The following is a 27,448-nucleotide window of genomic DNA, read 5'->3' on the forward strand; positions in this document are numbered from 1 at the left end:
AACGTCCCATATTCGCTTTATTTGAATTCTTTTGGATGAGATTTACAAAAATACCTTTTACCACAAATCACGCCTACGAGACAACTTGTCAACTCGCCTCGTTGGTGGACGAGTCAAATTGTTTTGAATGAGATTTAAAAAAATACCTTAGAATTAGAACAAATCATGTCTATACGACGACTTGTCAACTCGCCTCGTTAGTGGCTGATACCGAGATAACTTGGACGAGTTGTCTCAATCTCGAACGAGATTTAAGACCATTTTCTCAACACTATTAGTCAGTTGCTATTACTCCAAATATCGCACAAAAAATGAATGATTTTAAGGGTTGAAGGAGTAAAGAACATGGTTTCGAATCTTGTTATTTGTTATTTCATCTTCAACTTCGATCTAACAACCCTCGATATTTCTTCTCAGACCAATCATCTTTAATCTATTTGAATAAAACTTTGTAAAATTTAGACGTTAACTTCAACATCAAGATTCTATTATTTCAAGTTTTTAACTTACAAACCTAAGATTTTAAAAGAAGTATTAAATGATGGAACTTTAGGTAGATTCAATCACTTGTTGTCGTTACTCTTTAGTTTTCTATTGAGGTTTATCCCGTAGAGGAACTCAAATTGGATTAGTGATAAATTTTTAGGTTTCTTTGTAAACCCTTCAACACAATATAAGTCATCGAAAGGTCTCAGACAACCCACCAAAGTACGAAAGTCAGGATGTTTCATTAAATAGATTCCTTTTCAAAGAGTACATAACTACATGGACAAGCTCTAGTATTTTCCACAAAGAGTTAAGGAAAAATAAAAAATCATTGAATTGAAGATAAGGTTGAATATATTAAATTAATTTACCATTGATTTTAGTTTGAAGAACTTGAAGCCGACTAGGTTGGAAAAAAAAACCTATGGATTTTCGGTTGTTGAAGAGAATGACATTCTGGTCATTTTCATTAGATTGAAGTCAAGGGATCATGACATCAATCTCAAATTCAAAACTCAGGGTATCTCTACTATTTACCAAAACTTTGTGAGATTCTACACAGTTGAAACGCGATGCTTATGATACCATAATCAATTTATCAAAAACAACTCAAGGAAAACTTTCTCAAAGGCTAAACCCCATCTTTAATCGTTGATTGATTCTAATATAATTTCTCTAACATGTTTTGTTTTTTTTTTCATTTTTTGGATGAATGGTTCGGAATATTTTTTTCTACTAAGATTATTATTATTTGTACATTTTCTGTCGAGCCCATATTTATTTTTATAAATATTATTCAAAGTAATATATTTTTTCAAAAATTTTAAATTGTAACATATAGATATTACATTCAAGAAATCAGGACCAAATTATCAAAACTAGTAAAATTGATGAACATCTCAAACTGAAAGTTTCTCAAAAAAATTTATCTTCTAAAAACTGAATTAATATTTATCTTCTAAATAATTGAAAAAATTAATACTTCATCAATTAAAAATAAAAGTAAAAAAAAACTAAATAAAGATGAACTTTATAGTTTGATGGGCACAAACAAAAAGACTCCTAAAAGATTAAAATAGAAACACGAAGGTGTTGTCCTTTCATGGTAATATTTGGCAGAGTTCGATACTTCTTCACTTGCCGACTGTGGTAAAGGTGGTTTGGTGACAATCTTTTAAGGGTGAATTACACTTTGACCCCCGTAGTTTGGCATAATTCCATGTTGATCCCTTAATGTTTTTTGTAATTGCACTTACCTCTCCTTTCATTAACGGTGTTAAAATTCAGATGTTGTTTTACCACTTTACCCACTCATTTTATCTTTTCTTTCCCCTTAAAAATTCAAATTTTAAATAATATTTAAGGTGCACCCGTCTCAGCATTCACAGTCGTGGGCATGAACCCATCTTTACCAGGGATATTTTTGTTTATCAGAATATAAACATTCTAGAAGGGTAAAACGGTCTTTATAAAAATAAAAAATAATTTTTTAGTAGATGGAAGGGGGTGTAAGTGAACTCCTTAGATAAAGTATAAGGGAGGTAAGTGCAATTGTCAAAACATTAGGGGGTTCAACATGGAATTATGCCAAACAGTAAGGGGTCAAAGTGTAATTTACCCAACTTTTAACTAGGCACACAGACTGGAAGACCCAACATGATTCAAATGGCCCATGAAATAGGTTTGGCCCTGGACTAGTCTAGGCCCAAAGTGAGTTGGGCCGGTATGAATTGTGAATTGGTCTAGTTTCACCCCTTCTTAGGGTTGTATGGATCATTTGGATGGGATCTTCCCACTCTTGACCACTTAAAGCAGTTATTGATAGGCAAGACTGATTGGGTTAGTTTTGACCTATTATGCGAGTTGGTGAGTTGATTGCAACTTGGGAAAACCCATTCGGTTCGGTTTATGGCCTAGTTGGGACTTCAACCTAAGAAAACCTTATGTTACCCAGTTCGGTTCTACTTGCCAGTTTGAACCACAAATCAGTAGGAAGTGATACCAATTCGTGGTGCGGTTCATACTGAGTTTGTAAAATCAAGTGAACTACAAATCCATCGAATTTTGATTGGGTTCGACATACCAAACAATTTGGTTCAGTGAATCAATCCAATTTATTAAATTTTTTTCATTGTGTATATCTACAATAAATTAATAAAATTATCAAAAATATATATATATATATATAGGGTCACGTTCCTAAGACTCATATTGAGACTCACATTGCGACACACCGTTTTGTCTTATATGGGCAAAAATGTTTGGAATGAGCTGATTTTTTGTGAGGATGATCTCTGTGATGAGGGGATCATCCTGGCAAAAAATCATCCCATTCCAAAACTTCTAACCCCATCAAAATTGATTTACAAAAATTGGACGGTCTATAATTTTTCAACAAAAATTGGACGGTCTAGAAGTTTCATAATGAGCTGATTTTTGGCAAGGATGATCTCCTCACCATAGAGATCATCCTCACAAAAAATCAGCCCATTCCAAGTGTTTTTGCCCATATAAGACAAAACGGTGTGTCGCAATGTGAGTCCCAATATGAGTCTTAGGAACGCTGTTCATATATATATATATATATGCACTAGCCATGGTTCACTCTTCTTTAAATACTTGAAGGGATTTTGAGAATAAAACGTGAGGAAACTAGTTGACAAGTTAGACTAGATAAAAAAAAAAGAGTGTCTATTGTGGTTTGTGGAGCCTAAGAGTACTGGTCACCAAGGAGTATTGTTTATCATTTGACATAATGTTCGTTGACTGAGCTTGGCATTGAGCTCACAGGGGTTTGCAGGGGGGCGTGGTCTCCCTACCTAGAAGGTGGGGTTCGGGGGTGGTACCCTCAAAAGAAATTTTCAAAGGTATTTTTGTAATTCTATTGGTATTATGTAAAACCTAGTTAGGTTTTTCTAGGATATACATATTTCTCTTTTTAGTTAAATGGTATAATATGTAAGTGAGATTCTTCTCTTCATAGTGAACTCGACGTGATCCATGAACACACCTCAATCTTTAGTCAACAACGTAAATCTTTTGTGTTTTATGTGTATGATTGCATCTAGATCTATACATATTTTTTAATTGTTCCTGAATCAATTTCTTTACCATGTCTACACAATTAGAGGAAGAATATGAAGGACGAAGTTTGAGTTCCTAGTATTAATTAATGATGATCTTGGTAGCTAGTATAACTCAACCGTGTCTAATCCAAAGTGCATTTGCAAGCATTTTGACGAGACATGCGGAAGACAAGTATGTATAGGTTGTATGAATTTTTTATGCCAAAAACCTATATATAGGGTAGCGTTTCAGATATATTGCTTAAAAGATCAGCCCAATGTTGTGGGAGCCAACCATGTGTGTGGTGATGAGATCATCTTCACAAAAAATCAGTCTAATATGAAACTTATAACCCCATTAAGTATGGTTTACAAATTAATGATTATAAAATCAATGACCCAAAAAATCAGCCCAATCCAAAACTTCTAACCCATATAACTAAGACAAAGGTGTTGGCTCATTGGCTGCCGAAGGGACCCATATACATATATCCATATGTATATATGTTGTTGTAGTACTCGTTTTTCTTTGATTAGTAAAGACATTTTCCAAAGGAATCCCAAGGAATATATCCCATCTCAGCCATACGTTTGATGGTCTGCCTCAAACACTCTCGACATTGACTTAGTTTCTTTCCTTTAATTTTCACACTTTTTTCTTGATCAACTCCAGTGGAATAAAACCTAATTCCATGGCATATCAAATGTTACACAAAAGTTCAAAAATAAACTTTTTATTATTATTATTATTGACTATCATAAAAAAGATACATAATTGTAGCTTAGAGAAGACTAGTAAAAGAAGACAAACCCATTTGACCATTATTTATTAGAAGAAACTAACATATAGAAAACCCATGCAAATTGCCACCACTCAAGACTAGAATTATAAACCAAACCACCTAGTATACATGACCATCCTCTACAAGAGATTTCTGTTCTTCTTCAAGCTTCAAGGGTACCATATGTCTCTATCTCAACTTTGATGGCTTGGCACTCATTCTGATACAGTTGTACCACAGAAACCTCCATTGATAAAGATATTCAAAGCTCTGAAAGAATGACAAATGCATGCGCCCATTCGCGAAAAACATCTACAATGGCTAGTAGATTCATTGATTGGTGGTTCCATCACCCCTCCCCCCTAGCCCAAGACCTATCTCTTAAGCTACCAAGACTCCTGATGATGATGATGATTCAATTCCCAAGTTGAGTACATTTGTTGGCTCTGGCATTTAGAATTCAAGAACACAATTAAGTTGGGGAATATGAGCTACAACTTGATTTTCTTGTTTAAAAGAACCATTTTTCGGCTAAATCACTTACTCAGTGGAGTCTTGAGGACGAAAAAACATGCCCCGATGACAACGTAGCATACTAGGAGAACAAATCCTTTCATGTAGTGTGAAGTCCCATCCTGCAAATAACAGTATTAAGATTTTTTTTCAATTTTTTGGAATGATTATAAGAATCAGGAATTCTAATTTTAGACAAATATATATGTTGAATAAAAAGGAAAAAAAAAATGGACAATGCAGATAGGATCATACTTGCAAGGTGAAGGAGGTTATCAGAATTGATAAAGCTAGCGAACCAGTCTCGATGAGATTAAAATCAAGATCCATATTGATACCCATAATCCACGCTACGATCACAGTCAAGGGAATCTGAATTTCGTTTAAAGATTAATTATTAGATTTTCTTTTCAAAATTTAAGATACAAAAATCAAAATTTCTTGTCTTGGGTAACTTAGAATCTCACCACAAACATAGAAATTTGAGTTGCAGACCCCAAAGCTACACCTAAAGATATATCCTGCATTATGTCCAGAATATAATTAATAATTATGTTGAAGTCGTGAAACATCGTTAGTAAAATTATGTTAAAAATTTAATTAAGAATTACATACCAACTTGTCCTTGAAGGCGAATATGATTGCTCCAGCGTGTTCTGCAGCGTTTCCCACAATGGGTAACAAGATTATGCTAATGAAGCTCACCGATAAGCCCCAAGAATTTGACGCTTCCTGATTAGTTAAGGCGTATTCCCAATTAGTGAAAGAACAGTACTAATGAAGTTAAATGGTTAGAGTGGAAGTGCGGTTCTGGAGTGTCATATGATTGCATCCCAATAAAATTAAAAGAAAAATTTTACACGACGGGATTAATAAAGACTATCCTTTATAAAATCGAATGTTGGACGATTGAGAAGCAATAGATCAAGCGTAAGAGTAACAAAGAAGAAAAATAAAAATGAACAAATTATGGAAATGTTGGAGTAGCCCAATAGGCAATAAACCATGAGAATTGAAATTAAGTTGATTCAGATGGTGTGATCACAAGCGACAAAGGCTGATTACTATCTGAGTGAGAAGGAATGGGTAAGTTAAATGTTTTAAGAGAGTGAGAGTGAGTCCCAAGAGATTGTGGATTGAATTGTAAAAGTGGATAGGAACATTTGAATGTATTTACCTCGATTGTACCCACAACATACTCCGATAGCACTGCTATAACGACTGTCATTCCTACCAGCCAAGCAAATCCGCTCCAAAATCCAATTACTGCTACTTCCTCACTAGCCACGTCATCACTGTCTTCTTCCTGATAAGTTCCATCACAAATAAGTTAGCATATTTCTTTACCATTAAAGCCTCATTTGGCTACAAAGTAAAAATAGAACTTGTGGGAGAAAAATAATTTTTAGAAAGTAGAAAGTAATTTATTTCCACCTCATAAGTTTTAAAAGTTTTTAAAAAAAAAATTACTTTTTTAAGTGTATCCAAATTGAATAATTTAAAAATAAAAAAATGCATATAACCATTGTAGTTATGAATTCTGGTACAAAGATTGAATTAAGTTTATTTATGGTGCATGCGATGTCCCTTTTTTAGTATAAGGGTATTGAAATGGTTTTACCAAGCACAATTCTAATTGTACATGCTTTTACTTAAACTTAATGAGTTGTGATAATATGACTCGCCAGGTGGCATACTCAATTAACTCCCTGACGTGGATAGGTCCGAAAACCGTAGATCTATACACCTTGGGATACAAGATTGCATTTCCCCATAAAAAAATGTATCCCAAGAGAGCCGTGTATCCACATCAGGGAGTCGATTGAGTATGCCACCTGACGAGTCATATCATCACATCTCAAATTTAATTTTATAACTTTATTTTGAACATTTATTTAGTCTAAAGTTAAAAAAGAAAAGGAGGAGGATATACAAGTAAATTTAAATCATTGGTAAGAAACTTTCGTTATCACACAATGGCATCCCCTATCTTCTAAATATTTCAGGAACATATACGACATGATAATTTTGGCTTCTTTCTTGCCATACTTTCTTTGTACTTATCTCAAGGAAGTTTGTGGATATTACTAAATTTAATTTAATTAAAATAGATTAAAACTTGGTAGTAATCACCTCTTGTGTTTCAAATAGTTGTCGATGTGTCTTCAATTGGAAGAAGAGATAAGCTATGTACACAATCAACATGACAATGCTACTTGCCCTCGACAACACGAGAGTGGAGCCGATAGTCTCACTGGATGTATTAGCTGTGTATCTGAACATCAATGGTAGCAAGTGGCACAACAAGCCAAGCAATAGGAGTTGTGAATTTACGTCGGCTTGTTTCTGTCAAATCAATAAAGACGAAGTGATGAAATTACAAACAACTATGAATTAGGTTTAATTGTGATGAATTGAACAGTGATGGGCCTTACTCTATCATATTTTTGTTCTTTTTTTAGGTTGGCTAGGCCTCCACAAAAGAGAGATGTCCCAAGAACAAGAAGAAGGTTTGATATGATTGAACCCAAGAGAGAGTACTTCACCACATCGACTTTTCTATCATATAGAGCAAATAATGCTATTATTAGCTCTGTTGCATTACCACATGTTGCATTAAGAAGCCCCCCAACTGCAAGTTCAAATAATTATAAATTACCACTTCAATTTCCAAAATAAGAGAGAGAGAGAGAGGTGGTAGAAAATACCTGTTGGACCAGTATAATATGCAAGTTGTCTGCAAAAGTAACAAAGAATTAAACAAAAATTCATATAAAAAAAATCAAAATTTATATTTAAATATACAATTCTTTGCTTGATTAGCAAAAAAAATGAAGACTTACTCAGTGAGAAAGCTAACTCTTTCAGCAAGTGGAGTAAGCCCAAGCAAACTCAAAGCAAATATCCATGGCTGTTTGGAAACAAGAATAAAAAGGACCCATTAGAAAAAATAAAAATGCTATTTAACCTTTTTTTTTTAAATGGGTAAGTGCGAGCCCAATGTCGTTTTGCAATATGTCAAACCAACTGAACTATGAGTCTAAGCCCGCAATCTTAGGGTTTTGAGTCTCACATCTTTATTTATTTTATTTTATTTGATAAGTTTTGAGTCTCACATCTAAAAATAACATCTTGGAATTTTTTAATTATTTTATTTTATTTTATTGATTGCCAAGCTTATTTTTAATGAGTTTAGTAAGTTGGCACGTCAGGATTTGAACCCAAGTCTCTGGGTACCATAACCCAAAGGCTTTACCAATTAAGCTAGTTGACACTTGTAATTTTTTTTAATTAGTAAACACATTTTTAACGAGCTCAGTAGCTCGGCGTTGAAAGGATTTTGAACCCATAATCAACAAAATAATGAAATTCCAACTAACAGTTGGAATTATGGTTTTTAAACTCGTTAGAGATCGAGACGTATCGCTTGAGTTAACTCGGTATCAAAGCTGAACTAGACTAACTCACAAAGTCATTTTTTGATTGAGATTTACGAGTCACGTTCAATTTTTTGATTTGTTTCACAAGACGTCCCAAACGTATTGGAAAACTCGTTTGAGACGACTCGGTATCGAAGCTGAATGAGACGAGATGAGATACGGAATTTAAAAACCATGGTTGGAATCGAAAAAGAACAACACTCACTTTTCCAAAATTGTAACACTGAGCAATGATTGCCAGAGGAATAGCTGGGAAAAGAATAGAGAGTTTGGTTCCTAAGATGACTTCCTGCAGATTCATCAGGAATTGTCTGATGAACCCAATTTTCACTTTCGACACAAGTGCGAGGTCTGACTTCTTGCGCAATGATGAGGATGACATGTTATGCGCAGTCCGTCCAGGACGAATTTCCTTGCCTGAACCCTTAATGTTGCCATTTTCTAAGGGACGGATTTCCTTGCTTGAACCCTTCATGTTGCCATTCTCTAAGAGCCAAGCAGGGTCATGGGAGGCCATGGTTTTTGCTCCTAAAATCAGAGAAAACGTTTAAATGGCTAAAGAAAGCTTTCTTGGTGCAGTGCAATTAGAATATATCAAAGCTTTCAGTCTCTCTGTATCTTTTGATGAGAGATTGGAGAGGATGTTATATACACATATATGAGTGTCAGTAGGCTTCAATGATATCCTACATATATTTCCAGGAAGCTTCATAATTTGTCGTTCCTAAAATTATGTTTGCCATCAGCACCACAAATGCATGAAAGTACTTATTTACAGTCAGCTAAGTCGGTTAAATCTTCTGCTTGGGCTTACGCCTATAGCACAATTGGTTTGTCATGAGGGGGTTGTGGTTAAAGTCTGGTTTACCCATAATTAAAAGAGTTGGGAATAATATGACTCGTCAGGTGGCATAGTCAATGAATTCTTTGATGTGAAAAGTTTGGAAATCGTGCATCTGTATGCCTTGGGATACACTATTTTATGGGGAAATGCAGTCGTGTATCTTGAGACTTACAGATCTATGGTTCCCGAACTTATTATGTCAGGGAGTTGATTTGAATGCCACCTGGCGAGTCATATTATCACGACTCTTAACAAAAAAAAAAAAAAAAAATCTTATGTCCAATGTGAGGTACCAACTAATAAGTTAAGATTCGACAATCATTTGACGAGAGTTTGGTTTAGTTCAAAAGAAAGAAAGAGTTGTGCTGTAATGACCTCAAGAGGTACCTCAAAGAAAATAAGTGGATAATAAAAGTGATGTTTTTAGCTAGAGTGCTGATTTTGAGTGAATTTTTTTTTAACTCACACATAACCCAACAACAATTTGACATGTGGCATGAATCATATTGAGCCCCCCCGCCCGTTTTAGTTTTTAAGATTTCTTATCTTAAAAAAGGTCGTTAGGTCCACATTGATTATTACATTAACAATCTAACAACACACTCTTCTAAATTTTATGAAACTATTCATATTAAAATAATAATAATAATAATAATTTAAAATAATTATTTTTCGAACTTGATCCAAAGTGTTGAAACTAGATGATTATCCGGCACCGAAATTTAAAAGTAAAATTCAACAGTGAAAAATAACTTTTTTTTCATTTTTTTACTATTATTTTAAACTTCATATAATTTTGTCTCTACAATCCTATTCCATCAGATCATATTTTTAAGGGTCCCGTTCAGCACCCTAAGCTTTACCACACACTTTAACAAACGTGTTTTGTCTTACATGAGTTAGAAGTTTTGGAATGGGCTGATATTTGGTGAGGATGATCTCTATGGTGAGGAGATCATCCTCACCAAAAATCAGCTCATTCCAAAACTTCTAACCCCATCAAAAATGGTTTACAAAAAATGGACGGTCCACGATTTTTCAACATGTAAACATGGGGCTAAACATTTTGGAATGGGCTGATTTTTGGGGAGGATGATCTTCTAATCATAGAGATCATCCTCACCAAAAATCAGCCCATTCCAAAACTTATAACCCATGTAGGACAAAAAAACGTTTGTTAAAGTGTGTGGTAAAACTTAGGGTGCTGAACATTTCCCTATTTTTAAATGTCACGAGGTGATCAGAACAGAAAGCTCTCTTTTATTCACTATGGGCAGGAGAGAAACTTTATATATCATTGTTGATGTCACACCACATGTCAAACGGCTGTTGGATGTGAGCAAACTCCACAGCACTGTGAAAAAAAATCACTCCAATAATGCATGATAACGCAGACAAAACCCCACTTGCGTACACTCCTATATAATGCATGCATGGTAAAATGTAAAATGCGGAGAGATTTTCCGGGCAGACTTATCTGTTGTAAGTTTATTACAAAAACTCCTTTATTTTTATAAAGTTTGTTACTTAACCAACCTTAATTTATGAATCATGCTAGCATGACTAACTTGGTAAGATTTCAAATCTTACTAAGAGTATTTGGGCTCACATGGATCATCCAATTGGCAATCAATCCAACAGTACAATTTCTAGAGTTCATGGAAAAATCCAGATTCAAAAAAAAAAAAACAATCATTTTTGAGCTAAATCAAAAGTGTTGGAAATGATGGTTATCGAATTTTCAAATTTAAAATAAGAACTCAACGGTGAAAATTAATTTTTTTTTTTCTAATTTTATTTCCAAAGTTCTTAAAATTTTGTCCTTTATGACCCGTGGCATCATATCAATGTTTTGGATGCCACACAGTGATGCCATTAAGATTCACTCCAAGGTATGTTAAGTAATAAATTAACCGCATCAATTTGATTTTTTTATGAGTTGGATCCCTCTCTAAGGTTTGTTGGGTGACAAATTTGAGAAAATAAGGTTTGTGAGTAATAAAGAAGTCCAAGAGAGTTTTTATATTAAAATTGTCAAAATTAGGTCTATCAGATAAATCTCTTTAGAATGTAACTTAAGCCTAAAGTCTAGAGATTTTTTTTTATTGCTCAAGCACCCCAATCATTTGACATGTGACACGAAAAAATTTAGATTTTGTTAAATTTTAATTTTAATATTTTAAATCTTACTAAGAGTCGTTGGATCCACATGGATTACCACATTGGCAATCTAACACCACAACTTTATAGATTTCACGAAAAATCACATATTAAAAATAATATATTTAAAAAAACTTTTTCAATCTTGACCAAAGTGTTCACAATAAACGGCTACTAAATTTCAAATTTTAGAACTCAAATTCAACGTCGAAAAATATTTTTTTTTTTATATAAATAATTTCAAAGTTCTCATTATTTTGTCTTTTACGAGCTTGTGGCATTGGATCATGACAACATGAGTATTAAGTCTTTTTTACTTATATAATTTTTTGGTCATAGTGCTCTAATTCCTCAATACTTGCTGCGTCAAGCATAAAAAGTTAATTTTGTAACTAATAAGAGTACTTTTGTAAACTAGAAATATCATTCAATGCATGTGATTGGTGGATCCCAATTTTCTGCGAGCAAATTTTTTTTTTTTCGTATATTTTGGATGTGGTCAGGAAATTATGGGCAAGAGAGAATTTTTTTCTCTTTTTGATTTGAGTGATGATAATTTGACTTAGGCAAGTGGCATATTCAATTGACTTACTTGACATGACAAGTTTGGAAATAGTGGATCTACTCTCCTCGAGATACATAACTGAATATTTTTACGAAGAATCGTAATTCTGTATCTCAAGAAGAGTACATCTTCAATTTCCGAGCCTATCGCGTTAGATAAGTCGATTGAGTTGTCACGTGCCTAAGTCCAGCACTCTATTAATTTTGTCTTTTTCCACCACATGCATATCAAATTGTTGAGGGAATCGTGAGCAAAATATTTCTCGAAAGTCTAGAACCTTTTTTTACCGATGAGGCCAAAAGTTACACTTTGTCGCCTTTCCAAGATGTTATTTTCTCAATTATTATAGGGAAATGCTGAAATGACATAAGGTATTAACTGCGATCCTTACAAGTCTGACGTGTGATGTACACATAACCATAGATGTGTTTCCTTGGGATACGAGTAAAAACCATCTACAGTTATTATAAGCGTTTTTATGACTTAATCTCTCTCTTGTAATTGTAATTTGTTACTTTGCCAATTTTAATTTTTTTTTGAAAAATGCTTCAATGACTTCCTTAGACACTGAAATCAACATTGTGATGATGTGATAGTAGTCAGATAACCGTAGATTTTCTTCCTTATATCTTGAAGAAGAAAATCTATTATTCTTTGTAGTAGTGTCGAAGGAAGTCAGTTTAGAATGACTCTTTTTTTCTACTTAGTTTTGATATTTTCATAATTCCCTCTCTTTGGAGCAGATACTCTGTAACCATATTTTCATGTAACGCCCTGGTCCCTACTACACATGTCTAACACTCTTGATCAAAATTGGGTGATTGGTGCCCACCTGTTGTGGATCACATGTGGCGAAAAGTTGGTCGGTTAGGTATTGGTAGAGAATTTTCCATAAGGTTTGGTACTTTGTATTTGCGCTCTCAAAGAAGAAAATTTACTAACAAACACGTAACCTTTAAATTCTAAAATCCAACGGTCAAGATTTGTCTTAAAGATACATGATATATTTCTCTCAATCATCCCAAATTTCATATTTTTAGGGTTGAGTTTATGTGTTTTTTTTTTTTCATGAATCCACACCACTCCTCAATCGTTTTCAAAATATTAATAAAAAGTTGAATGTTTTATCTTAGTATAATGTTTTAAGAATAAAAAAAATGAATATATAAAGAAAATTTGTCAATATGATCATATATTGGATGGACCTTGGCTTAATTTGGCTGGACCAATTTACATTTATTAAGAATTTTGTAATTAGTGGTCAGACACTAATGTGAATATCTATCAAAGATTCTCTGAAATTTAAATAAGAACAAATCTTTAATAAAATAATATTTTAAATAGTTAGGTATCCTCTTTTTTCTATTAATAGACCTACTTTAAAATCTAATTAGATAATTTTCTTTTGTCTCTCTCCGATTTTTCAGAGGCTCCATGATTGTCCATTTTTTGGATTCTTACAACAAGTTACGTTTTTAAATTGACATCCCATACAAGAAGACACACTGTCCTGTAGAGGTAGTCAAATAAATCTCTCATGAGTTCATATCTAGTTCCTATTCTTACTAAATTATTTTGTACTAGTTGTACTCCTATTCCGATTGAGATAATCTCGAGGAATAGTATTTCTTCATGACTAGTTTCGTATTTTTATCGATCCAACATAAAATTGGTGCATATATGCTTTTATACAATTAAGTGGGTGAATATGATACCTTCAACCTACCTCAAGACACAAGTGAAAAAGTATCTATGGTTCCTATCCACTTTCATGTCAAGATGTGCGATATGAGATTCACTCTTGAGGTCACTCCAGCATGATTTTATAAGAAAATATACAGTAACAAGATTTACACTATGGTTTTAGAGCTTGTCCAAGACTAATTTGATTGACGTGAGACGTGACAATCTTGTATGTCTATCATCCATCGATCACATTGACTTGTTGAAGATTTAAGATGAATTATTCATTATTTTATAATATCGATCGAGTTTATGAAAATAATAAATTGGCCAATGATTTAAATATTTTTGACAACATAAGATAAGAAAAACAAGGATAGACAGAAATCCCACCTTATGATAGAATAAACAAGACGTATAATCAAAAATATACAATTAATCATATCGTACATATGTTGTCTTGAGATTTATATTAGACAAAAATATGAGCAAATCCCACATAGAAGACGTTGATAAAATTAGCACCCTCGAGAAGAGAGGTACTACACGAAAAACAACTAAGGCTAACCTTTTAGATGGATTAACGAGATTATAAAACAAAATTGTTGGGATTTTTAGAGGATAGACTTATAAAATGCATAAGGACCTGAATTTAAGGACTTTCACATCATAATGATATTTGTTATTTGATAATGATAAATACATAGATGAGTGAATTTGGTATAAGGTGAGATGTGAGACGAGAAAAAATATTGAATTTTAAAATCATAATTCATACAACACCAATTATGAAGAATATTCACCAAAATGAAATATATATATATATATATATATATATATAGGGTAGCGATCCATGGCCAACAGTTTGGCAAACATTTTGGCAAACACATTTTTCAAAACATGGGTTAGAGGTCTTGGAATGGGCTGATTTTTGGTGAGGATGATCTCTACGGTGAGGAGATCATCCTCACCAAAAATCAGCTCATTCCAAAACTTCTAACCTCATCAAGAATGGTTTACAAAAAATGGACGGTTCACGATTTTTCAACTTGTAAAATGGGGCTAGAAGTTTTGGAATGAGCTGATTTTTGGTGAGGATGATCTCCTCACCGTAGAGATCATCCTCACCAAAAATCAGCCCATTCCAAGACCTCTAACCCATGTTTTGAAAAAGTGTTTGCCAAAATGTTTGCCAAACTGTTGGCCACGGATAGGGACCCATATATATATATATATATATATATATATATATAAAATAAATTAATAAATAACATACAAAATAATGGAAACATGAAAAATAAAAATAAAATGCAATTATGGAAGAAAACAACATAAAACCATGTGTAGGAACCTTCGAGGAACCATCATATACTAAAAACACAAAAAATGACCAATCGCTTTTCTGATTGATCTGATCATTTGAAGGGGTGGGAGGTGGGAGGAAGTTTCCTCTCTTAACTTATTAAATGACGTGTCAATAAATCTTTCAAGAAATTATTGCATCAGTTCACTCCACAAATAAAAATATAATAATAATAATAATAAAACAAAAATAGCCATATTTTCTATTCAAATCGTCTCCAAACTCTATCATATATACATCTACTTCAAAGCTTTATGTGTAGGAAGCTTCCTTAGATATTAGTAAGGGTAGTTGATGGATTGTATTCGGATCGGATCAAAGTTGATCGATCTAGAAATGATCTGATAAGATTATAATCGGATCCTAATTGTATCCGATCCTTATGATCATATTTCAATATTTGGGTCCAGATAAGATCCACTGATTCGATTGTAAGGGCCATAATTCTATAATGAAAAATTTAAATCAATTATGTTGTAGTCAACCTTATTAAAAGTTTGAATAAGGCTGAAGTGACTTCAAGTTATTGCACTTCTTGACATGTTTTCTGCATTTGAAAAATATAGATTGTTCATTTAAACAATTAATTTACAAATTAAATATTTGAAGAAAACATAAATTGGGAATATAGATAAACTGATCCGGATTCGACCCGATAAAATAACGGAGCGGGTCTCTAATAAAGCCCAAATCTTGGATCCGGATCTTAGGCTTTTGTTCACAATCGTTTGCCAGTCCTGACATTATCTTCAAATTGTACATATCAGCAGCAATACATGTTACGTTTGCTGACAAAAGACTGGAAGGTGGACACGTGAACAATTTGATAAACCCTAACGCTATTATTGGATAACACGTGAACAAGAATCTTCGAGGAAGTTTCTTTGTATCGGAAAACTAACGCACGTGAGTCACGGAATGTTCGATGTAGACAAAAGGTTTTGTATGTACGGAAGTATTTGGGGCCACGAAATACATTGAGATAGACATTAGCGACCTCATATCTCACTTTCCTAACGTGGAAGTGTGTACGAACCATAGATTTTTTTCGTCCGAAATGAATAATAATGGACTGACCTCAAAATTAAACCTCACATCGCACATCGCACATCTGATGACGTGAAAGTGTATGAAAATCATAATTGTCTTTCTCGAGAGACGAGGGACAAAGCGTTTGTGGCTCCTATCCATTTTCATGTCAAGATGTGGGATATGAGGTAAAATCTCAAGGTCACTCCAACACGATTTTGTTCTTTAATATAAGTGATGTAAAATCCTTACATGGTCATTCTCAAGTTTAATATTTACACTTGACTAATGATAAATCAACGTGGCAAAACATACGTGGTTTATATGTACGTGGTTAACATTTCAAGGGCATAGAACTATTGATTTTTCTTTTGTCGGGATAGTTAATCTTTTTTCTTATAAATCCCGAAGAATAAGAACTATGTTTATGTGCCCTTGCCACGTTAGCCACGTATAGATGGCATGTATTTTGCCGTGTCAATTTATAATGGTTTCTTACATTTTTAGACCAATTGGTAGGTTATGGTTGAATGTACAAGATTTTGAGTATATTTCAAGATTAGGTGTCCATTAAATGAATTTTGTTCCTTCATTTAATTTTGTCAATAAAGCATATTGATTTGTAAGTGTGGGGAAGCAACGTAAATCAAGGAAAGTCTACTTGCGCAACTCTACCTAGAAAGGAGTCATCGGTTCAAAGCTTACATGTGTTAGTCCTGGTTAGTTTACAGACGTGTATAGGTTGGGTTACTTAGTAGTTCAAAAAACAAACACGATACAAAAATAACTAATATTTGTTGAAATCTTTGCTTATATTATGAGAGTTTGCAGAGTAAAGTGATTCGGCATTAAAATTTGGAAGAATGTGAGTGTAATCCGGGGCAGAGACCATAGAGCTAGTAAGGGACCAATGGAGGCAATCACCCCCACTCAATGTTTAGATGATTCAAGATCCAAAGTGATGTCTTGTTCCTATAGAATAGAAACAATATCTACATGTCATGTCTTGATTGGAGTTTAAAACACACTAGGCTTCTCATCAGGTTGTTTTCTACTTTTCTAGGCAACATTGTGTGTTTAATATCCAACCAAGAAATGCCACATAGACACTATCCCTAGCTATAGGAAATGGACACCGCTTTAGATCACAACTCTTTTTAGTAGGGGGTTGTCAACGAATGCTTATCAGTTCGGATACAACAGTATTTGAATCCGAAATTTTTATCTGATATCTAAATTCAAATTTGAATCCGATGGATATTCTAAAACTCTATCCAAATTCAAATATGATTATCCTATCGAATATCAAATAATATCCGATTAGAATTCGAATAATTTGCTTATTAAAAAAAAACATAATTTTTCCTTATCCAATTGATTTTTTATTATTTAAAAAATCTATTATATATATTATACTATGTATATAATAAATAAATCAAATAAAATAATATATATTATATTATTTATATAAAAAATAAATCAAATAAAATATTATATATTATATATTATTTTGAATTAGATATTATTGAATTCTAAATGTTAATATCTGAATCTGTATCTGATAAGGACTCAAATATATAAAACTATCCGAATTCGAATTCGATATCCGAAAATTTCGGATGATATCTGATTTTTCGAATTCAAATTCAAATCGGATTTCAATATTAGACTATCCATTGACACCCCTACGTTTTAGATGCCTTTCCACTTCTATTTTAATTTGAGACACCCTTTATGTGCGCACCTCCTCATCAGTACAGTATGAAACACAGTGAAAAACAATGTCCCCCCAACACGACTCTTGTTTTAGATATGGTGATATACCCTCCCTTGACCTTTTTTTTTTTTTTTTTCTGAAAACCTTTTCTAGACTAATAATTTTTTTTTTTACCCTTAACACCTTCATTTTCAACTTATAACCAAAAAAAAAAAAAAAATCCTAAAATTAGTCATCTTGAAGTAGTTCAACCTTTAATGACATGCTCTTCAATTCATCATTTTGAACATTGTCTTAATCTATTCTATCAAATCTTAGAAGTCTATGTTAAAATTGAGTTGTGTTGGGGTGACCTCAAGTTGGAACCTCATATCGCATTTCATGACATGAAAGTGAATAGGAACCACATATGCTTTTCACTCTTATCTCGATGAAAAGCATCTATGATTCCTATCCACTTTCACGTCATGAAATGCGATATAAGGTTCCAACTTGAGGTCACTTCAACATTAACCATTAAAAATCTCATCATCTTCTACTTCAAAAATCATATTTTGTTCTTTAGATTTGAAGGTTAAAGTAGATCTTTAGGCTGAAAATTAGGATAAAATTTTTACCCAAGAGGTTGAAGATAATTAGTTTTTGGGAAGAGATTGAATTCAAAAGATTTTTTTTATCTCAGATTAAAAAAATTAATAAAACCATTTACATTTGTCTATTAGATAAGATAAGACCGAGATCGAAGGGGCATGCATGCATTTTGGTGGATATTTGTGATAATCTATATTTTTGAAGAAGACATTATCCCTTGACTTGGGCCTTCTCTTATATACCAATGGAAAATAAACCTAAATGACATTTCTTCAGCCTCTAATAAGAAATCTTTCAATGCATTTCCAAGCTCTTCAACCTTACCATTAGCTAACGTTAGTTTTCTAAAACTACAAAATATCCTTTTATCATATTATAATCAAAATCTCCTCAGTTAATATTTTAAACTATCAAAAGATCCTTACAATATGTTAAATGATAAAATATGAAATAGAATTGTATTGTTTGAAATTTTCAAAATAATTTTTTGAATTAACTATAAAAATTTGTAATCGATCGTAAATTCTAATTTTATTAATACATATGCAGTTGCATATTCCATCTACTAGTCTCATTGTAAAATGTGTAAATATCTCATTTTTATTATGCTAATGTTTAAAAATTAAAAGATCATTTTGGATCAAATTACCTTGGCCGATGATATGAAAATGAATAATCTAATCGGTTGTTTGATAAAGGCTTTACTTCTCGTTTGGCTTGATTTGCTTAGTAATGAAAAAGATAAGACTAATAGTGGGAGTGGACTCTAAGGTTGGGATCAAAATTGTTTCAATAAATAATTAAAATTTTAGGTAAATTGGATGTTATAAGAAAAGTTGGTGTGTCAATAAAAATTCACTAAAATTCAAGACGTCACTAATGAGAACTACCATATATGGAAAGAGTCGTGCTAGAGCGACATTAAAATTGAAATCGTTTCACACATTGATGACGTGGAGGTGTGCACATAATCATAGATGTTTTCACTTGTATCTTGATGAAAAGCATCCATGGTTCCATACACACATCCACTTTGGCAATGTGTAAAATAATGTGAATTTGAATGTCACTTCAGCATTTTCCATATGGAAACTATGTTCGTGTTGTAGTGCTGTCTAATGTCATTTTATGTTATATAAACAAATAATGATTTTCTGATGCCCCATCATGGAACCTGTAGATCATTTGCCTCAGGATATGTAGAAGAATCATAAATCTTTTCTAGTGTATCCCGAGGCAAATGATTTACGATTTTGTGATGGGGGTGTATTAGGGGGGGGGGGGGCATCATATTATCATGACTATAAATAAATTTGATGTTAAGAGAATAGTTGGTGTGTTAATAGAAATTCTATAAAATTTAAGACATCCATAATGAGTATGAGTTCAACTTGGTCCAGTTCAAACTGATAACCGAATCAAGCCGATAGCTTTGTGGTGGTTGATTTGGTTTAGAACAAGTTGCGCTTCGGTTCCGAGTTACGAAGAATTATTTTAGGAGTTAAGATATAGATTAATGATCTTTTATGGATAAACTAATAATTTTTTTATAGATAGATTAGTGATTTATTGTATGAAATTTTATATTTATTATATATTTATTTTTTAATTAAAAAATGTTATTATAATTTATAGAATATTGACAACTCATAGAATCGAACCGAGCCAAATCAATTTTAGTTTGATTTGAATTGGTTTGATTTCAATGGGATTTGATTTGATTCTGATTCTTATTTAATGGACCCGACCTATGTTAATTCAATTCAAATTTGAATTTGAACTGAAGCAAGTTACACCCTTGATAATGAGAACTATTATATACATACATGAAAAGAGTCGTGCTAGAGTGACATTAGAATTGAAATCATTTCACACGTTACTGGCATAAAAGTGTGTCCAAATAATCAAAAATGCTTTTCACTCGTTTCTCGATGAAAAGCATTCATGATTCAATCCACATCCACGTCAACAATGTGTAAAACGATGTGAATTTGAATGTCACTTTAGCATTTTCCATATGGAAACCATGTTTGTGGTGTAATGTTGTCTGATGCCATGGACCAAACCTAATATTTTTTGGGTCAAAATTTTCTCAGCCTAATCCAAAATTGAAAGATATCAATCCATCAACCCAAACCCAACTCAAGATCCGGTTGAACCGCCTGTCTTGGGTTGAACCGGGCTTTTGTTAATTGAGAATTAAAATGATAAACTCCATCAAAAGCACAAGTCAACACTGGAAAATCGAAAGATACAGGAAAGGGGGAAAAAAAAAGCCCTAGAAATGGCGGAGAAATTGGCACCAGAGAAGCGTCACAGCTTCGTTCATGGAGGTAATTTCCTCCTCTCTGATCTGTTCGAATTATAATCGAATTCAGTTAGTTTTTAGGGTTTTTGATCTCTCGATTTGCCATCTATTTCGTTCTGATTCATATATAGGGTTTCGAATTTTGTTTCCTCTCTCGTCCCTTCCCGATGTTCGTTTCTAGTGTTTTAATTTTTCAATCTATATGAGATTTTTTATTTTATTTTATTTTAATTTTTAAATTTCTGATTGATTCAGGTCAGAAGGTCTTCGAATGGGATCAAACCCTAGAGGAGGTGAACATCTACATCCCTCTTCCTCCAAATGTTCCTACAAAGCTCTTCTACTCCAAGATACAGTCTAAACATGTCGAAGTTGGGATCAAAGGAAACTCTCCTTTTCTTAACGTAAGTATCACCAATCATCTCTCTTTATGTTTATCTGTTTAATTGTTCGTGGAGACCTTGTTTTGACGATTATTTCTTTGTTTTAATTGATTCTCAGCATGATCTCACCTGCCCTGTTAAGACTGATTCGTCATTCTGGACTCTAGGTATTAGCTTCTTCTTACTTTTCTGATCAAAGAAACTTTATGTTACAGTAATGGATAAAGAATAGAAGTAGTAATTGGATGGACAATGGTTTTAAAAATTGTAACAAACGCAATTTTCAATGTGAATCGGCTTTTTCACATTGAGTTGTACGAGGTCCAATATGACTAGTCTGATATTTTGAAAATATTGGTATAAGTCAACTGGGTATTTGTATTTTTTTTAAAAATAAAAATTATTAATTTTTTGTAATTTAAATGTTTATTATCTTAGCAAGATATGATATTGTGACTAAGCATGTTCTAATCCATCATATTTTATAAGAAAGTTATAGTTATTTGAATATAAATATTGACTAATAAATAATTTAAATTGAGTTAAACTGTTTATCTTGTCCGAGACGAGATGACATGCAAGTCAACTCGGCATTGGTGATGGATGAGACGAGACAGAGTACTGAGATTTAAAACATGCATTTCATAGGTTATGTTGGTGTTCTTATTGTTATTATTTGGACATTGACAGAGGATGGTACAATGCACATAACTTTGCAAAAGAGAGACAAAGGGCAGACGTGGTCTTCTCCTATATTGGGTCAGGGTCAGCTTGATCCATACTCATCTGAACTTGAACAGAGGCGCCTAATGTTACAGAGATTCCAGGAAGAGGTGAGCCTATTTTTTATCCTCATGAACCATATGGTCTAGTCGCCTTAATATCATTACGCAATATTTTCCATAGAGCAAAAAGGGACATTTTAGTTTTAGGTAATACGTATATTACTTAGGTATAATACAACTAACAATTTCAAAATGGCTCCTATGCCTAAATAATCTAACCACCTTGTTAAGTTGATTTGTTGAAGCCCCAATCAAAACACATCTGAATGTGTTGAGATAAATTTGGACATTGACATAAGAAAGGAAAAGAATGACCTGCCTGTACTACAATATTATAGTTAAATGTTTCAGCTTGAGAATTTGATAAGTCCTCCCTTTATTGATATCGGACGGCCAAGGGGTATTCATTAGACATAGAAAAATCTTGGATGGTTTGTTAAGAAGAAGTAGATGCATTGATTAAAGAACTTAATTTGGGGACCTAGGAATGTTTGCAAAATTGATTTGGAGGAGAAAGCATTTGATCACTTAGACTGGGAGTTTTGGAATTTGGATTCTCTCTTTGGAAGGATGGGATTCTACTTGAATTGGAGGAAGTTGATACAAAATGTATTTCACTAGCCTCATTTTCCAACCAATCAGCTTCTGGTTACTGAAAGTTCTAGGGGTCTACGGTAAGGGGATCGTTTTTCTCCCTTCTTTTTTCTTGTGGTCATCAAAGCCCTCAAAGAATGTTATCTAGGGTGGTGGGCATAGATGAATTGTTTAACTCACTAGTGTGGTTGTGTCATACATATTTGCAATTTGCAGATGATAAGGTTTAAAATCTCGTTCCGAGGCAATGTTTTGGCCAGGAGAAAGATTGAAATAGTCTAGATGAAACATTATGGGACATTCTGAAAAATTCTTAAAACATTCAATGTTTCAGGATCAATGTTCCATTTTAGTTTTGGCCAAAGCCAGATTTGTCTCAAATAGAGTGGGTAATCGAATAGTGGGATCATCGTGAACTTTGAATGGGATAGCAAGATGGTATGTTCTGTTCTTCTTCTGGTTGTAATGCATAGACTGGCAATCAGAATGGTCATTTCAAATTTGTAATCAATATGTCGATGGACGAAGATTGGCAGTTGCAGTCAATATGTCGTGTTGGATGATTCTTGGTTATTTCCTTTTATGCATATTTAATTCCTTGGTTTACCCATGGACAATCTTTCCATCCAATATATTATCATCAGCTGTTTGGGGTTCTAAAATTCTGTCCAAAGAGGCTTTCATTGTATTGTGTTCTTCTTTTTATAAAATCCTCACTAGTGGTCATCTTTTAATTGTATAATAAGTATCTTGATTTTTTGCTTTATATGCAAATATAATGGAGAATCCATATATCACAATTTCCAACACAGTTCACTTGCCTTGGAACTGTGGAGATTTCTCTTTTCTTTTGAGGTGTGCTGGACCCCCATACCTGTTTCAATTATAGATCTTTTTGGTTGCTGGTCAATTTCGGCTTTCTCAAACAGGGGATGGATCCTTTGGAGATTATTACCATCTGCTTTGTTTCAGTGACTTTAGAATGAGTTGGAATAAACGAGTGCTCCATTTTGTATGTTCAAAGGTTCAAAATATTGTTTTGCCTTGAAATGTTTGGTTTCAACATTTCAAGATAAAACCAGAAACTTGATTTTTCTGCAATTATTGTCTCGATTATGGAAAAGTTGAAAAAATACTTAATAAAAAAGAATACAATTAAAATTTTCTTGATATATTCTAAAGCCAATAAAAGAAAGAAAGAAAATTGATATTTAAAGGACAATAATAGGTTGATATTTGAAGGACAATAATGCATCAATAGTTGTATTTACAGAGAAGGCTTTATTTATAGACAGTCAGGACGGACTTGAGAAGTCTTGAAGTTTATTATTTTTCTTGGATTCTTAAATCCATGGACTTTAGGGACTCAAGTACTGGTTGGGCCTGTGAATAAAGCTCCAGCAGCTCCAACTCATATTATTTGTCTTGTCCTTAAGGTGGTCGTACTCATACATAAATAAGATAGGGAGGAATCTAGGTCCTACAAGAATGTGATAAATAGTGACCAGCCAGAGAAGTGATTTGTTGATAAGCAGTGACATCAGGGAAAAGTGGCTTTAATTGCGTTCAAATTATTTTTCCTTGTATCATTGATAGAGAGGGGGGGGGGGGGGGGGGGGGGAGAATTATTTTCCTCGTATCATCATCATCATTACCATGACTAATTATTGTCCAACATGTGTTCAGGAAACCTTCATTGTCAATTGCATCTTTAAGTTTTTAGAAAGATCGGAACTACAAATTTTGGTCTTTTTTAAAATTGTAGATTTGAGATGCCTTTGAAAAGTTTAAGATAAGCTCTGTTCATAGAAAATTTTGATAAGAAAAAGGATGATTCAGATTTCTAACCCTACCTTTAGCCTGCAAGGATTCTGGAATATTGTCTGTAGATTTAGACTTAGGTTGATAAGAAAATGGTTCATTTACCAGTTTTTGATGTCGGTATAATTGTTTTTGCCCCACCACTGAATTTTTCTCTCTTTCTGAAGATAGGGAGGAAATAAATCTCCGCAAGAATTTTTGAGAAAGAAAGTTTGGTAGAGAATTAGAGTCACCTTTAATAAACTCAACGTGGAAGTCAAAAATTGATTGTATTGCCTACCAACGAGCAAAAATCAGCTTAGATGCAAAATTTTTCACATCTTTTTCTAAAACTTCTTTCTCATTACTGTAATCAATCCGTAACAAAATTACTTAGTTCAATAGATCCCTTTGAAATTTTGCAATGCTATTTATTATCGACAAATTTCCTCCTTCAAAAAAAAAAAAGTAAAAATGGTAGAATGATTTTCTAAGTATCATCACATGATCCTGAAGTAAACTTCACTAACTTTTTATTATCATTTATTTTTTGTTTTAATATTCTTCGCTATCCATGATCACATGCATTTATTTCTAAAATTTTGAAGGCATCAAGATTAGCAATGTTTAACCATCTGTTTTTTTCGACGGACTGCTAGTGTATGATCATTAGTTCATTCCGAGGGATTTTTTTTTAAAAATCTTTCTTGTGATATTTTCTACCTTTAACAAGGTCTGACACTCATGCCCATACCAATGCAACTTAGCTAACCACTAGATAATTTGGGCACAACAATGTTTATCCATTTGTACTCGATCTCTAGTATGTTGAAAAAGTTACATTTGAGGGGCTCAAGAAAAGTTAACGTAGGGTGTGTTTGATCACGCATGAAAAATGGGTGGGAAATCCATTTTCCATGTGTTTGATTGGATTTTTCCATGAAAAATGGATGTCCACCCTCATCCTAAAATCCGGCAAATGGCTGGATTTCATGTTCCTACCTATACCCATAGGAAAATGAATTCCACCCTAACATCTTCTCCTCCTCCTTCATCTTTCCAACCACCACCACTACCACCGTCACATTGACTATCACCTCCGTCACCTTAGCCTTCACCCTCCACCATTGTATCCACCGCTAGCCAACCACCCTCCCCCCGCCTCCTCCTTCATATTCCCTACCACTACCACTGTCACGTCGACTATCGCCTCCGTCGCCTTAGCCTTCACCTCCACCATTGTATCCAGTGCTAGCCAACCACCCTCCCCTCCTCCTCTCTCTCGCTCTCTCGTCCTCCATCTCTTCTTCTTCCTCTTTGATTTTTTCCATGTAATTTTAGATACAATCAAACACCAAAATTTCTATTTTTCCACACTACCCATTTTCCATCATCATTTTCCCATGGATTTCAAATTCCATGGAAATTGAATGTCCATGCAATCAAACAGACCCTTGGGGAAAATTGACATGAGGACAATATGGTTTCTAAATAGTTTTTTTTTTTTTTTTGTTGCTAAGTCAAAATTTATTTATTGAATAGAGAAGGCATGAACTTAAGAAGCTTTCGAAGAACTTGGTTGAACATTTAATTTGTTGTGTATGACATGGCTTTCAAAAATGATCTCAATGTCACCTCAAAATGTGCTTTGTTAGTTTCCCCTTCAGCGAGGAAGATACATGTACACTGTACACCACACTTGGACATAAACATAGTTTTATTATCCATGCAAAATATAATGGATGTATTCTAAGCTGAGCTCTGCCTCTTGTTTAGGGTGTGCTTGAATTTAATTATTAAGAGAAAGGGATTTAGTGACTGAACTCCTCACTGACTTGTGCAAATGGTAAGAGTCCTTTCTTCCCCTTAGTTGAGTAGACATTGGGAACCATGCATCATTCTTTGCTGGCTGGTCAGGACCCTAGTGGTTAGAATGATTTTTTCATAACTTGAAATCTTACTTGATGAGATAAGTAGGGCCTGAGTCATTGGTTGACTTTGGAAGATGCAGATTAGCTTTAAAAAGCTTATGGTCTAGTTTGTTCTTAAAAAAAAAAAAAATCCTTTCTTGAATACTGAGATTAAGATTTATCTATTATTCTCTTTGACTTTCCAACCTTTTTTTTAAACTCAGTCAAACCTTGATCATTTACAGTTTGGCTAGTGGGGTTATAAAATGGTACCATCCTAATGGTTACATAGAGTCATGGACAACGAGCACTTAGCACTTAACAAAATACTTTTTCTCTTGGTAGGTGTGATCCGTTGGGCAGATGTCCAATTTTTCAACAAAAAAAAAATTAGTCCTTGGATTTTTTTTTTTTCTCGTTCCTGGTTGTATCAAGCAGTCACTGCGCCAGGATATCTTGTCTCCCTCTGCCCAGGAAAATGAATTTTAAGTTTCCAAGTTCTTTCGCTCATTTGGAAGTCTTGTCTTGCTGTGCTGTTTGTAAAGGGATAAAACTGGCCGACAGCACCTAGAAACGAGTTCACATGTGTTCAACAAGTGCATTTCAGACCCAGTGTTTTGCTACCTTTGTTTTTTTTTTTCTTTTAAATAAAAAAAGTGGGTTAGTAGTTTGGTTTAATCTCATGCTTTTAAGACACTTCACGTGTTCAAATTCAACTTAAGTTTCTGCCTTACTGGTTCGAGCTTTGAACTTCCAACTGCTTCTGGTAACCAAATATTTATTGTTCGCAGAATCCAGGCTTTGATTTCTCCCAGGCTCAATTCACAGGAAACTGCCCTGATCCTCGGACATTCATGGGTGGGATTCGCACCGATTGACTTAGCTTGGTATACTCCAGCAAACCCAACTATCTGCTTGTGATCTTTCATCATTTCTCATGACCTGATCTACCTTATTAACAATTATATGCAGATTCTGTAAGATATTAACATCTAGTATCTGCATCTATGTATTCTACCTCTCTTTAGCCAGTGTTCTAGGCTAATTTCCATTTTCATATAAGGGTCTGTTTAAAGAGAGAACATTTTTATGAGAAAATGGAATACTGGTGACCGAATGCACAAGGAAAATTGAGTGAAGATTCAATTTTTGTTGTTTGTTTGCCATCAGAAAATGATTTTAGGTTAGGGTTTGATTTAAGTTGTGTCGGGATAAAATTCTTGTGAACCTTCAACCCTTCCTTTGCAATCTCCCAACCCGCTCTTCCATGATGGGTCCTTATGAAAATACTCTAACAATCAAGTCAGCAACGACGAAGTAATGGTAAGAGTGAGGAAGACCACGTTCCTACTTTGGTCTGAACCTCCATTTATAGATTTTCATGTCTGAGTCCTTCTAAATCCGAACTTCCTAAATCTGTAGTTTCCTTT

General features: G+C 33.6%; 2 protein-coding genes across 3 annotated transcripts; one reads left to right on the forward strand and one right to left on the reverse strand.

Annotated features, from left to right (window-relative positions):
- Positions 1-4,269: 4,269 nt before the first annotated feature.
- Positions 4,270-8,931, reverse strand: LOC147395594 (vacuolar cation/proton exchanger 3-like). Its single transcript, XM_086452119.1, has 11 exons — positions 8,492-8,931; positions 7,690-7,757; positions 7,555-7,583; positions 7,282-7,478; positions 6,980-7,192; positions 6,024-6,152; positions 5,462-5,578; positions 5,314-5,367; positions 5,102-5,218; positions 4,878-4,968; positions 4,270-4,779 (listed from the first exon to the last, which is right to left on the reverse strand). The coding sequence occupies exons 1-11, from the start codon at positions 8,801-8,803 to the stop codon at positions 4,715-4,717; spliced, it is 1,392 nt and encodes a 463-aa protein (XP_086308245.1). The 5' UTR covers positions 8,804-8,931; the 3' UTR covers positions 4,270-4,714.
- An 11,480-nt stretch (positions 8,932-20,411) lies between these two features.
- Positions 20,412-27,168, forward strand: LOC147395595 (HSP20-like chaperones superfamily protein). Of its 2 annotated transcripts, XM_086450677.1 has the most exons (6): positions 20,412-20,571; positions 20,802-20,950; positions 21,048-21,096; positions 21,620-21,762; positions 25,885-25,954; positions 26,810-27,168. In XM_086450677.1, the coding sequence occupies exons 1-5, from the start codon at positions 20,523-20,525 to the stop codon at positions 25,906-25,908; spliced, it is 414 nt and encodes a 137-aa protein (XP_086306803.1). In that variant the 5' UTR covers positions 20,412-20,522; the 3' UTR covers positions 25,909-25,954; positions 26,810-27,168. The 2 variants fall into 2 exon arrangements, with proteins under 2 accessions (XP_086306803.1, XP_086306802.1); XM_086450676.1 differs by lacking the exon at positions 25,885-25,954.
- Positions 27,169-27,448: the final 280 nt, after the last annotated feature.

The sequence above is a fragment of the Akebia trifoliata genome, chromosome 8, assembly GCF_017979445.1.
Source record: "Akebia trifoliata isolate Shusen 1 chromosome 8, ASM1797944v1, whole genome shotgun sequence".
Classification (NCBI taxonomy): domain Eukaryota; kingdom Viridiplantae; phylum Streptophyta; class Magnoliopsida; order Ranunculales; family Lardizabalaceae; genus Akebia; species Akebia trifoliata.

Coding starts and splice junctions, on each gene's coding strand:
- LOC147395595 (XM_086450676.1), top strand. CDS start 20,523: ATGGCGGAGAAATTGGCACCAGAGAAGCGTCACAGCTTCGTTCATGGA. Junction 21,097..21,619: donor TTCGTCATTCTGGACTCTAG/GTATTAGCTTCT, acceptor GGACATTGACAG/AGGATGGTACAATGCACATA. Junction 21,763..26,809: donor TACAGAGATTCCAGGAAGAG/GTGAGCCTATTT, acceptor TATTGTTCGCAG/AATCCAGGCTTTGATTTCTC.
- LOC147395594 (XM_086452119.1), bottom strand. CDS start 8,803: ATGGCCTCCCATGACCCTGCTTGGCTCTTAGAGAATGGCAACATGAAG. Junction 7,584..7,689: donor AGAGTTAGCTTTCTCACTGA/GTAAGTCTTCAT, acceptor TTACTTTTGCAG/ACAACTTGCATATTATACTG. Junction 6,153..6,979: donor AACTATTTGAAACACAAGAG/GTGATTACTACC, acceptor GGAACTTATCAG/GAAGAAGACAGTGATGACGT.